Below are 12824 nucleotides of genomic sequence, written 5' to 3'. Positions count from 1 at the left end.
GTGACCAGGAGCCAGGGGTCCTTTCCTCGAGGTCAGGCTCCCGTAAGGGTCCGTTCCTCTCCCAGGAAGGGGGTCCCCTCGCACTTGATGTGTGTGCTCACACCCAAGAACCATCTAGAGCACGAGGATGCTCTGAAGGGGAAGGGAAGTAGGAAGTGGATGGGCTTAGTGTGTTTATTAGGTGGGACCTGTAGAGGCAGGCTGGGGCCACAGTCCCTTCCTGAGAGCAGCACCCCACCTCCAAAGTGCGTGACGTTCGGGGCCCCAATTCCAGGAGGACCACCCAGTCCCTCGGCAACCTGACGGCCTAGGTCTCTGCGCCCCGAGACCACAGCCTTGCCTGCCTGACCCGCCACTCCCTGGGCCACCCCTGCCTAGTGGGGTGCCCACCTGGCCGTCTGGCCCCTGCAAGGCCCTCGCTTGTGGCCCCACAATCCCCTCTCCGGTCTCCAGCACTGCCTCCAGCCGGAGTCCCACCTGCTGGAGCGCACACCTCAACCCCAGCCCCTCAGTGACCCCTTCCAAGGGCTGGCTCAGCCTCTCCCTACAGCCCAGCCCTGACCCTGAGGGGCGGGGTGTCCTGTGTGGGTGTGACTGGGGGGGGGGGGGGAAGAGGCTGCAAGAGTTTTGGGTGGGAGCAGGATGGAGACCTGGAAAAGCACACAGCCCTGGGAGGGGTGCCCACGACTAGGGTGGGGTGGAGGTGGTCAGGCCAGATAAAGTGAGACACCAGATAAATGGACAGGGGGTAGGGCAGTAGGTCCTGAGGTCCCCCTCCTCTGGGCAGAGGGAGCAGAAGGACTGAGAAGGCCCCACACCAATCATGGTCATCCTCAAAACCGTCCCTACCCAGAGTAGCATGCTGGGGAAAACAGGGCATAACACATTTTCATCTGCTACCGTGTGGTGTCAGTTAACTGGTCTGTGAGATGGGTAGGGTGGTCCTGCCCGCCCCAACACCCCCGGGGCTCCAGAGAGTCCCGCGCGGGATTCTCCTATCGCTCTATAGCCAAGCTACAGAAACAGGCTCAGAAAGGTCATAGCGCGGCGGGTGGTGCCTGGCTGCACTCGGCAGGCCTGGCGCAGGTTAATCGCTCCATAAATGCCGTCTGAGGTCACCGTTAAGGGATGCAGGCGGCCAGGCAGTTGGGCAGCTGGCTGGGGCACCCCCACAACAGGCAGGTGACTCCGGCCTGTTTTCCTGGATCGTGGCCACTGACTCAGGCCCCCCTCCGCTCACGCTCCCCTACTCGGGCGCCCCCAGGCGGAAGCACCCGGCCTGGGGCGGCAGGAAAGGGGGCGGGGCGGGAGTCAGTTCGTGCACCCCGAAACCTCGTCTTGGGGACACTACTGGTCGGCTGAGCCGACTCCGACCCCAGGTTCTACAGTATTCATGGAGAGCCCCCCCCCCCCCCCATAGACGCAGCGAGGCTTCAGGGGTGGGGAGCCAGGCCCCAAGGCGCCCCAGGGCCCTGGCCTGCAGGCAGGGGCGGGGGCCCGCCTGCGTCACTGGCCGCCCGGCCCTCCGCCCCCTGCCCGCCCAAACTCCACCCCGAGGGAAGGCGGTGCGGATAAAGGCTTGGGGGCCGCCCGCTCGGTCCCAGACCTGCCCCGCCACCGCGCTCTAGTCCGGACGTGGGTAAGCTCAGGACGGTTGGGACCTCGGACTGGCGGCGCCTGGTGAGTGCGGGGTGGGACCTCACGGGACGAGTAGGAGGGTCCCCACTTCAGGCCTTTTATTAAAGGTGTCCCACTTTTCTTTGTTCTGTGGGCAGACAGGGTTCGGGGTGTCTCTAGCCCTGGCAAGCCCCTCGGGTCGTGGGATGGGAGGGGCTCGGCGCAAGCAGCACCGCCCAGGCAGGACCTCAGCCCCCGCCCCGCCTCCCGGGCACTCTTCCTACCCCGCGAGTGACCTTGAGCAAATTGCTGTTCGGCCTGAGTTTCTTCAGTTGTGTGGCCCCAGTTTCCTTCCTTAGAGGCTTCAAGCCCCTAGCGAAGCTCCCCGCTCGCCGGCAGTGCCGTCGGCCTCTTCCCGGCCCCAGGGCAGCTTCAGCGCCCCCTCCCCAGGACTCCCGGCAGCGCTCCCGGGCGGGGCCGGCAGGGGGCGCGCCGGCGCTGCTGACTCACCGCAGCCCCAAGCGGCGCGCGCGGGCGCAGCCGGGGACGCCGCGTCACGTCACGGCTCGGGCGGGCGCGACTCGGGAAGCGGGCCCGGCCCGCGGGACAGGGGTGGGACGCGAGGTGGTACCGGCGCGGGAGGGGCCCTCCCGGCACTGGCCCACGTCACCAGGGTGCAGGCCCCGCCCGCAGCCCCACTCCTCGCCGGGACCTCACGCCCCACAGGTGGGGGACGCCCGCCGTCCGAACCTCCCGAGAGCCGCCCGGCCACGAAGCGTGGGGATCGCCTCCCGCTTCCGCTCGCGGCGGCTTCCCGGACAGACACGGTGGGGGGGGGTGTCCCCCGGCTTCCTGCCCCTCCCGGCGCAGGGACAGTGCCCGCCCCCACGCCGCGCGGCTCCGGGCCCGGACCCTGCGGGCCGTCCCCCTCCCCCGTCTCCCTCCGGCCGCCTGCCCTTTGTTGCGGGCCGTATGAATGGCCCCCGGCGCGGGCGGGTGGGGCGCGGGGGCGGGCCGGAGCGGCGCCAGTCCCGCCCCCGCCGCGCTCCCCTTGGCCGCCGGGCCGGGGGCGGAGCGAGGGGCGGGCCCGCGCGGCCACGTGGGGCAGCGCCGCGGCGGTTCCTATTGGCCCGCCCGTGCGGCCGACTGGGCGTTCGGCGCGCGACGATTGGCCGGCGCTGGGCCGGCGGAGTAAGTAGTGAATGGGAGGGGGCGGCAGCCCCGCCCCTTGGAACGTTGATACATTATAACTTTTTTTTCTTGTTACTTTCACCCCCAGATCTTCCAAGCGGCGGCGGCGGCGGCGGCGGCGGCGGCGGCGGCTGTTGCTAAGGGAGGGGACGCGCGGGGAAGCGCGGCCCGAGCGGCGGAAGGCACCCAGCGCGGAAGCCCGAGCGGCACCCCCCTCTCCGGACCCTCCTCCGCGCCCACTGTCCTTGAAAGGAGCCGCGAGTGCAGTCCCCACCCCCGGAAGGCGCCCCGACGAGCCAACGCGACCCCGGAGCGCTGCTTGGATTTTGATTCCTGATTTCACCTTCCGCTCCTGGGACTTTCTCGAAGGGGACGCGCGCTGCCCCCAGGAACCCCGAGGACCCCGGTTCGGGAGCCCCCCAGCACTGCCCGGAGGCGCGACGAGGATTGGCGGCGCCCCGCGGACCCCATCCCTCCAGCGCGGGCCGGGGATGGAGCCGCAGCCCGGCGGCGCCCGGAGCTGCCGGCGCGGGGCCCCCGGCGGCGCCTGCGAGCTGGGCCCGGCGGCCGAGGCGGCTCCCATGAGCCTGGCCATCCACAGCACGACGGGCACCCGCTACGAGCTGTCGGTGCCCCCGGACGAAACGGTGGAGGGGCTGCGCAAGCGGCTGTCCCAGAGGCTCAAAGTGCCCAAGGAGCGCCTGGCACTGCTCCACAAAGACACGTAGGTACCGCGCGCCGCCCCCGGGCCCGCCGCCCCCTCGGGCCCCGGCCCCCGGGCGGGAACAAAGAGCGCGCCGCACGGGGAAGGAAGGGGGCGGCCAGACGGGGGGCGGGGGCGCGCCGCGCGCTCTCGGGCGCCCTCTGCTCGGCCTTGCCTGCCTCGACCCCCTCCCCCGCCTGGGGTCGCTGCACAAAGGCGGCTGCGAGGGCGGCCCTCCCCCCTCCCGGGAAGGCAGCAGTCCCGGGTCAGTGTGGGGGTCCCGGCTGCGGGGGAGGGAAGCGCGGCCACCTCCCTCTCTGCCTGCGTTCCGGCTGGCTTCCGCATCTGCTCGGTGCCCCCCTCCACGTCTGGCTGTGTTCTTCCCCCACTTGCGTCTCTCTACCCCCCTTTGTTCTAACCACCGAGCACTCCCGCAGCCTCCCCCTCCCCCCTGGTATTTAAATCGCCTCCAGACCGGGGAGCACTCCCCCTGCGGGCCTCCAGGGACACGCACTGTCCATCCCCAGCGGAGGGGCCCCAGTGGGGGAGGGGCGGGTGGGGGAGGGTCTCCTTTGTCTGAGCGGCGGCGGCCTGCGCCAGGGAGAGGGAGGGAGGAGGGGGAGCCCGGCCCCGCAAAAAGACCCTAAAGGCTAAGCCCTGTGGCGCCCACAAAGAGGAGCCCCGGGTCGGTGTAGCTGAATTACTGGCTGGGGCCGACCCTGGGGTGAGGGGAGGGTGGCAGAGGGTGGCAAGGACGCACTGGCACCCGGATGATGAAAAAGTGCTTTGTTGAGGTGCAGAGGTGGTGCCCTAGTACAGAGTTGGGGCTTCTGGGAAGGAGATTTGAGCCACTTGCCTGGGGGCTCTCGGGGCCAGATGCCTGACAGCCCCCCCTCCCCCCCCACCCCACCGGGAGGTTCAGGCCCCGGGTGTGGAAGGCCGGGAAGGGACAGGGGTGGGAAGGGCTCCCCTGCGTCCCCCAGGAGCACAGCCCTCCCCCCTCGGCCTCTGCTTCCGCGTCCCTGCCTTGTCTCCTGGCCTCACCCTCTTCCTTCCTCCCCCCAGCCGGCTCAGTTCGGGGAAGCTGCAGGAGTTCGGCGTGGGGGATGGCAGCAAGCTGACGCTGGTACCCACCGTGGAGGCGGGCCTCATGGTAAATGGCTGGGGCACAGTGCCCCGGAGGCTCTGGCACAGGCGGGCAGCCCCCTCCCCTGAGAGCTCGCTTCCCAGCACACGCCCTGCCAGGGCGGCCCTGCCGGCAAGCGGCTCCCCTGCCCCGGTGCCCGGGCCCTCTGACCCAAGCGCACGCTCAAAGCGGCTTCTCTGTTTGCAGTCGCAGGCCTCAAGGCCAGAGCAGTCTGTGATGCAGGCCCTGGAGAGCTTGACTGAGACACAGGTAAGACCCTCGCCAGTCCCTCCCAGCCCAGGGCGAGGGCCTGGGGCTGTCTGTGCTCCCTGGAGACCCGTGGGGAGGGAGGGGGTGCGCCGCCCAGCTTTCCTGCCTGTGTAGCCTGGTCACCCAGCTTCCTCTTCCTCCTTCCTACCCACCCCCCCCCCCCCCCAGCACTCACCACCTGACCTTGAGGGCCTGCTCTCCCACGGTGGCTGCCATGGGGGAGGGGGCTGGGCTTTCACAAGCCTGCCTGAGGGGGTAACCTTGGCCCACGCTCCCACACCAGGGCCTGGGTCCCCAGGCCCACACTGGGGAGCACCCCCTCCGCAGCCACTGCGGTTTCCCTGGGGTGACCTTTTTAAAATTTCTGCGGGGAGGGGGGGGCCTGGAAGGGCCAGCCTGGTGACAGTCCTTCCGCCTTCCGTGACCCCATTGTAAGGGGTGCGGAGTCACTCCTCTCTCTCCTCCCTCTGGCCTTTGTTCTCTGCCCCAAAAGGGGGAGGGGGGCACCCAGCCCCAGGGCTGCAGCCTAGACAGGATGTTAGGAAAATATTTAGTAACTGGCCAGGAGGTGAAGCGGGAGGCAGGGGCTGGCCCACACCCGGGTTCCCGGTTTTGTTGCAGCCTTTTCTTTTTTTTTTTTTTTTTTAACCTCCTCCTTTCCTCATTTTTCTGGCGGCGGGTCCCTCCTCCCAGGAGGGTGACACAGGCCTCAGCCATCCGCCTGCTGCTGCCCGCCCCAGCTAGGGGGTGGGCTGGGCTGGCCGCAGGAAACCTGCTCAGCGGCTTCCCTCCTCCTGCCCTGAGGCCCTCGCCCCCTCCCCGGCATGTAGCATCCTGTCCTCAGCAGCTAGCTAGTGAGGAGGGGCCCTGGCGCTGGGTGGTCTGCCATGGGGGGGGGGGGGGGGGGCAGTGCAGAGCTGGGGTCCCGGGAGCCAGGTGGGAGCTGAGCTCCATTTCCTGAACTGAGCTCTGCTCATGGGGGGCCTGCGGTTGGCGGAGGTGGGGGGGCCAGGGGTGTCTTTGGTTCACATCCGCCCCAGGGTGCCTGCGTCAGGAGTGGGGGGGGCCACTGGGCGGAGTGACTGAGCTCCCAGGGCTGTTTCCCCGCCTGGCACAGAGTCATGCCCTCCTGTTCGCCCTCCCCAGGGAGGAAGTTGCAGGGCGGAGGGGTGGGGGGGACTCCCCAGCTGCCCTTGGGAAGCCACCCCAGGCCCTTCCTGCAAGGGGAGTCTCTGGGGCTGGGAGGGGGGGATGCCATGAAGACCAGGCTTCAGGGTGGGGGCTGCAAACTGCCCACCTCCCTCTCCTCCTCCCCACGGCCCCCAAGGTTACGCCAGCCGCTGCCAGCAGAGAGCTGGGAGGCGGTGGTTCTGAGTCATCCTGGCCTATGTCACTTCTCAGAAACCTCCACCCCCCCCCCCCCCCCACCATCCTGGCCCCTGGGGAAAGCTCGGCGCTGGCCAGGCTCCAGAGGTGGAGCCCAGTGCAGCCTGGGCTCAGACGCACCCCCCCACGCACACCACCAGATTTTGAGGGTTTGTGCTGGGGCTGTGTTGAGCTCTCAGGGGACCCAGGCCTCAGAGAACCATCAGGGCCCCCTCCCGCAGCAGCTAAACCTCCCCTTCAGCCTCAGCCCCACCCAGGACAGATAAATATTTATCTTGAGAAAGCAAAGGTTAGGACGAAGAATTTGTCCAGGAATTCCCGCCCACTTGCTGCCTGGGTGGCTTAACTGGGAGGGGGTCTGAGATTGGCCCCCCTCCCATATTCACAGGCAGAGGATTGGGGGCTGGGAGGGTGGGGTTATTTGAGGACAGCGACCGCTGACTGGGCCCTGCCCCCTCTGGCCTCGGTTTCCCCTTGAAAGAACCAAACTGGCCAGGGAGGGCCAGGCCCCCCCATCTGACCCGCCTCTGTCCCCCACAGCCCCCAGTGGCGCCCGGGCCAGGCCGGGCTGGCGGAGGCGTCTTCCGGAAATACCGATTCATTTTATTTAAGCATCCGTGGCACCGACAGGGACCCCAGAGCCCAGAGAGGGGCGGCGAGAGGCCCCAGGTCACGCAGCGCGGGGGGCCGGGGCCGGGCCGGGCTGGGGGCGCCGCAGGCCGGGGCCCTGGCGCTGACGAGTCACTCTCTACAGGTCAGTGACTTCTTGTCCGGCCGCTCGCCACTGACCCTGGCGCTGCGCGTGGGTGACCACATGATGTTCGTCCAGCTGCAGCTGGCCGCCCAGCATACCCCGCTGCAACACCGCCACGTGCTGGCGGCCGCCGCCGCCGCCGCCGCCGCCGCCCGGGGGGGCCCCAGCGTGACCGCCCCTGTGTCCTCTCCCTGCCGGCCAGTGTCCAGCGCCGCCCGAGTGCCCCCGGTGTCCAGCAGCCCTGCCCCTGCGTCCCCCTCACCCGTCACAGCCGGCTCTTTCCGATCCCACTCAGCTGCCACCTGCCCCGAGGTGAGTCCTGCCCGGAAGGCTTCTCCTCGGGGCCCAGAAGGTGGCTGTCCGCGGTCGCAGAGGTGTTCTCCGTACGGAGGGCCATCCCCAGACCCTGGGCCGGTGGGTGACCCTCAGACCCTGGCCCCCGAGGGCTGTCCTTGCACCCCGCAGCTTACCATGCCTCCCTCCCCCTGACCCAGCAGATGGACTGCTCGCCCCCGGCCAGTGCTGGCAGCCTCGCGTCCACCCCCGGCGGGAGCCCCGCGTCCACCCCCGGCGGGAGCCCCGCCTCCCGCTCCCGCAAACCCGGCGCTGTCATTGAGAGCTTCGTGAACCACGCCCCGGGGGTGTTCTCAGGGACCTTCTCTGGTAGGTGCCATGGCGCGTCCGCGCCCCAGGGGCCGCGGGTCTGCGTGTCTGGGCCCTCACCCTGGGGTCCCGTCGTGCACGAACGAGGGGCGCCCTGCCCTGCCCTTCTGAGGCCGCGTGTCAGTCACTCGGACTCACCAGCAACCCCCCTGCCTCCTGCAGGCACGCTGCACCCCAACTGCCAGGATAGCAGCGGGCGGCCGCGGCGCGACATCGGCACCATCCTGCAGATCCTCAACGACCTTCTGAGTGCCACGCGGCACTACCAGGGCATGCCCCCGTCGCTGACCCAGCTACGCTGCCATGCCCAGTGCGCGCCCGCCTCGCCCGCCCCGGACCTCACCCCCAAAACTACCTCCTGTGAGAAGCTGGCGGCTGCAGCCCCCGCCTCCCTGAGCCAGGCCCGCACGTGCAAGCCTCTGGGTAAGTGACCGGCTGGCCCCGCCCGCCCTTGGGCTGTTCCAGGCCCCCCTGTGGGCTGCTCAGAGCAGCTGACCCACCGGGGAGCTGGGGGAGGAGGGGGGGCACCAGCTGCTGTTCACCCTCTCTGCACGAGCCTGGAGAGAAGGGAGCATGTGTGTCGGGGGCACAAAGTGTCCTTGTCCTCTCCTGGGGGGGTACTTCCTCCCTGCTCGCGCCCCCCCCCCGCCCCCCCCGCCCCCCCGCACCTTGTCCAGATGGCAGGTGGAGCCTCTGAATGGCCGAGTCTGATGGAGGGGAGAGCGCTGGAGCTGCTCTGGGGGTAGCCTGTGTCCCCCAGAGACCCAGTCATCCCCAATGGATCCTGAGACCTGTGGAACAGTGGCACTGTTCTCTGCCGGGCAGACCCCCAGCCCCCAGGTCACAAAGGGGAAACCAAGGCACCAGCCTCAGGGCTGGAGGTCCACCTAACTCGGGCACTAGTGTTGCTCCGCGTCTGCCTTGGACCCGGCCTTGCCAGCGCCCGGCTCACGGTTAACACAGGCAGCGGACGGCTCGAGTCCACTCGGGGCGGGGGGGGGGGGGGCCCGGGGTCCGCCAGAGCCGCAAAGACCCCCCTCGGCCCGCTCCCTCTCTCGTGCATTGTGAAAGGAGTCTGGGCTGTGTCTCCTGGCGGGGGGCGGGGGCGGGGGCGCTCAGGAGTCACAGTCCCTGCCTCCTTCCAGGGGACCGGCTGCGGCAGACGGAGAACCGGGCCACCCGCTGCAAGGTGGAGCGCCTACAGCTGCTGCTTCAGCAGAAGCGGCTCCGCAGGAAGGCGCGACGCGACGCCCGCGGCCCCTACCACTGGCCGCCCAGCCGCAAGGCCGGCCGCAGCGACACCAGCGGGGGAGGCGGCGGCGGCGGCCCCAGCGAGGCCTCCGGCTTGGGCCTCGACTTTGAGGACTCCGTTTGGAAGCCGGAAGTCAATCCTGACATTAAGTCAGAGTTCGTGGTGGCCTAGGACCCGCGTCCCTCGCCCGACCACCCTGGGCCGAGAGTCCCCCCCCCCCCCCCCCAGCGAGGCCTGCACGCGGGAGGGCAGGCGGTCAGGGCAGCAGGAGGCCCCCCCCCTCCCCGGCCAGCTTCCTTCTGATTTTTTGTTTTTCGTGTTTTTTGTTTTTTTTTTCTTTTAAGTTCCATTCTTAACCGTGGTTTTCCGAACTCTCCATGGACTGGGTTCCTGCCGCCTCGGTTCAGCTCACACTTCCCCGCCTCTTCCTCCCGCCGCCGGCTCGAGCCTCGGCCGAGCTGGGCCCCTCCCCGCCCACTTCCCAAGCTCCAGATATGTAGCAGTCACTCCAGATGGTTGAGAGTGGGGACGAGGAAGCCGCCCCCGTCCCTTCAGGTTTAAGTCAAAAATGTAGATGCCTCATGATGCACTTTACAGACGGGCAGGGCCCGGGAGGGAAGGCCTGCCGAGCACACCGGCCTCCAGGGCGGCCAGCAGGCCCCACAGCGACCAGAGAGCCCTGCGCCCGCGGGGCCGTTTCTCCACATCTGTGCTTTTTTTCTCTTGGTCTCTTTTTCCAGGAAAAAAAAAAAAAAACAAAAAAAAAAAAACCGCTTCAGCAGGCTGGCCACAGCCAGCCTTGGGGTTCAGGTGGGGGTGTGGGGCCCTTTCCTAGTAGGAAAGGAGAGAGAGGGAGGGGAACAGACCAGATGCCAGCCTTCGAGTCCACGCACTGTGCCCTTTCCTCCTGCCCTGCCCCCCTTTTGTTCTGAGCTTGGGGTATTTATAGACTATTAATTTTCTGAGCCAATAGTGGTTGGGAGTCTCTTGAAAACTCGGGAGAGAAATGGTTGGGGGGACAGGGGAAATAATACCCCCAGCCCTCCTTCCTGGCCCGACCTGAGGGATCTGGGCCTGTGGGCTGTGTTTGGAGGCCCTCTGGCAGCCAGGAGGGGAGGGGGTGCTGAGCTGTGAAGCCCCCAGTAGGGGTGACGCTGTGTAGCATTAACCCCCTTGGGGGGGGGGTTCGCTGCTGGTCTTAATTGGACCCTCCCCGCTCTCATCCCCAGATTCCCCCTGGGGCAGAGGGGCAAACCCCCTACTGGGGCCATTTCAATGGGGGTGGAGTTTTTGTTCATTCACTTATTTTTACTGATAATGGAGATGATTGGGCCCTGCCCCCCTTACCCCCCAGTCTTGTCCTTGCCCCACCTCTCTGTCCTCCAGACACCCCCACTCCCTGTCCCTCCCTCCATCCTATCTTAGGTGAACCCCCCATTATGTGTTTAAAGTTAATGGTTTCAGATGTGAACATCATGTGTTAACTGTAGCTCTGTAAACTTTTTTGTGGGGGGGTGGGTGGGGAGGGGTCAGAGGGTAGGGGTCAAGGATTTGTTTTTTGTTTGTTTTTATTTTCCAAAAAAAAAAAAAAAGGAGAAAAAAGGATTGGGTTTGTTTTTCAAGAACTGTCTTGGATACCTATTTAAATGTGTTCTGTTTTGGGTTTTTTTTGTTTTGTTTTTTTAAACGATTTTTAAATAACACCTGTGCCTCCGCGGGTCTGAGGGTGGAGGTCCAGGCAGGAACCAGCCCGCCCCCCTCTGCCCTCACCAGGGCTCCCTCAAGAAAGCATTACCCACCCTCGGGGGGTCGGGCTGGGGGGGGGGGGTCCCGGCACCTTGCGTGAGTTTCCTGTATGAAAAAATTGGGAAGAAAGCCGCATACAAACACCGTGATTTCAAGTAATAAACAGAAAATGAAACCTGAGTGACTGTGCTGCCCTTTTGCAGGGGTCAGGGGAGCGGTCTTGGCCATCACAGAGGGGGCTCCCTGGTCTGATGGGTGGTCTCTATCGGAGAAAGGGCTTGGGATGGTCTGGAGACCCGGTAGGATGTTAGGTTCTCCCACCACCTCAGGCCGTGGGAGCTGGAAGGGGGGGCGGGGATCCCACAGTAGTTCCCGGGTTCCCTCCGGGCCTGGAGGTGAGGGTGGGCAGGAAGTTGCCCCAGCAGGGGAAGGAGGGGCCAGCCACTTCCCAGTACCCAAGGCCGGAAGTCCTACAGGGTGTGGGCACAGGGCTGCCTGCCCACAGTGTGCCCTGGGTGGGGCCTCGGTTCCTGGCCCTGGGAAGTGGACTGGGGACTAACCCCTGGAACCGTCTCCAGGATACCTGACCCACACACCGGGCCTCGGTTTCCCCAGCCACAGACAGGAAGACTGTTCCCACTGCCGGGCCAAGCAGGAGGTACTGCCTGCGTGGGCCCCCTAACGTGAGCCCTCTCCCTTCCTCAAGGCTGATAGAGCCCCTTCCTACCTGCCAGGCCTCGAGAAGCTCTCTGGCAGAAATCAGTGATTCCCCAGGGCCCAGGGTTTGCGCTCAAGGCCTCTGGCCTGGCCTTGCCCCAGCCTGGGGTGAACTCTCACCCTTCTGTGGCCTCACCCTGGCCTCGCATTCCAGCGCTCCCCAGCCCTGACGGTCATGCCTCAAGCCTCCAGGCCTTTGTCCGGGGCCGTGCCCAGTGCAGGAACACCCCTCTGCTGGCCGCCCTTGCGTTGCCAGGGGACTTCCTCAACTGGCATCTCCCCAGGGGCCTGGCCAGGAGCAACTCCTCTCTGGGGTCCTGCTTCCATCCATGTTGGGGCTGGGCAGACAGGACACTAATAGCATCATTTTACATGTATTTCCTCAGTTAACAAGCACTGCCACCTAACAGACCTAATTATACTCCCATTTAATAGATGAGAAAACCCCAAGCCCAGAGAGAAACATCACTTGCCCTAAGAATTGGGGGTGTTTGTTATATTGGTGACCACCCACTCCTGGGCAGATTTCTGATAGCCCAAGGCCTTGCCCTCAGCGCCCCGGCTCCAAGGACCCCAGGAGCAAGGGAAACCCCAGGACTGTCCCAGGAGAGTCCTGGAAGTATCCGGGAGGCCCTTCTGCCCCTCCCCCAGCCCAGTCTCTCCCCCTCTCTCTCTCTCTCTTTCGCTCACACCCACACACACTCTCTCTCTCTCTCACACACACACACACACACACACACACACGCACGCACGCACACACACAATCAGGCAGGAAGGTACCATGCACGTTGCAGGCTGACCCTTCCAGACCTCCAAGTCAAGGGCACAAGCTCCCGCAGGTAAGGAGGGCCACAGGTTGGAGGTGTGGGTGAGACAGCTCAGGTGGAAACTTCCGCCCACGCAGCCGCCCCTGGGGGTCAGGGCTGAGAGCTGTAAGCAGGTGACTCCACAGGGCTGGGTAGGGGCTGTGGAGGGAGGTGTCAACTGGGCCACCCTCTGAATCACACGCTGAATCGCAGGCTGTGTCTGCACGCTGCAGGGCGGGGGGGGGGGGGGGGGGGGCACTTGCCCCGCTGCCCGGGAACCCACCCCTCAGGGCGCTTCCTGGCGCCCAGCCCGGAAGTCCAAGGGTCACGGCCCTGCCCTGGGGTCCCAGGAGGACAACACCCCGGTGGGGGCTGCGGGCCACTGGCCTCTTCCCCCTACTCGGCCGCGCAGCGTGCACACCTACCCAGGGGGAAGTGCCTGGCCGAAGGGAGCTGCGGTCAGAGGGGCTGCTGGCCAGGCCAAGTGAAGGAAAGGTAAACTGAGGCCCTGCGCGGGCAGATGCTGCGGAGACCTCAGGGGGCGGAGTCTACCCCGCACCGCCCCCTCCTCCCATTGAGGAAAAAGCTGAATG

At 66.5% G+C, this 12824-nt stretch overlaps 1 protein-coding gene across 4 annotated transcripts; it reads left to right on the top strand.

Moving 5' to 3' along the window:
• Window positions 1-1537: 1537 nt before the first annotated feature.
• MIDN (midnolin) lies at window positions 1538-10888 on the top strand. Of its 4 annotated transcripts, none has more exons than XM_086699708.1 (9): window positions 1538-1680; window positions 2897-3532; window positions 4577-4664; window positions 4845-4907; window positions 6834-6962; window positions 7048-7359; window positions 7545-7710; window positions 7873-8133; window positions 8856-10888. In XM_086699708.1, exons 2-9 carry the CDS (start codon window positions 3300-3302, stop codon window positions 9131-9133), a joined length of 1530 nt encoding a protein of 509 aa, XP_086555834.1. In that variant the 5' UTR covers window positions 1538-1680; window positions 2897-3299; the 3' UTR covers window positions 9134-10888. The 4 variants fall into 4 exon arrangements, with proteins under 4 accessions (XP_086555834.1, XP_086555833.1, XP_086555836.1 ...); XM_086699707.1 differs by having other exon boundaries at window positions 7542-7710; XM_086699710.1 differs by lacking the exon at window positions 6834-6962.
• Window positions 10889-12824: the final 1936 nt, after the last annotated feature.

Source organism: Puma concolor, chromosome A2 (genome assembly GCF_028749965.1).
Source record: "Puma concolor isolate L17-30 chromosome A2, mPumCon1.1.hap2, whole genome shotgun sequence".
Lineage (NCBI taxonomy): Eukaryota > Metazoa > Chordata > Mammalia > Carnivora > Felidae > Puma > Puma concolor.
This window is presented reverse-complemented; position numbering and strand designations above follow the sequence as displayed.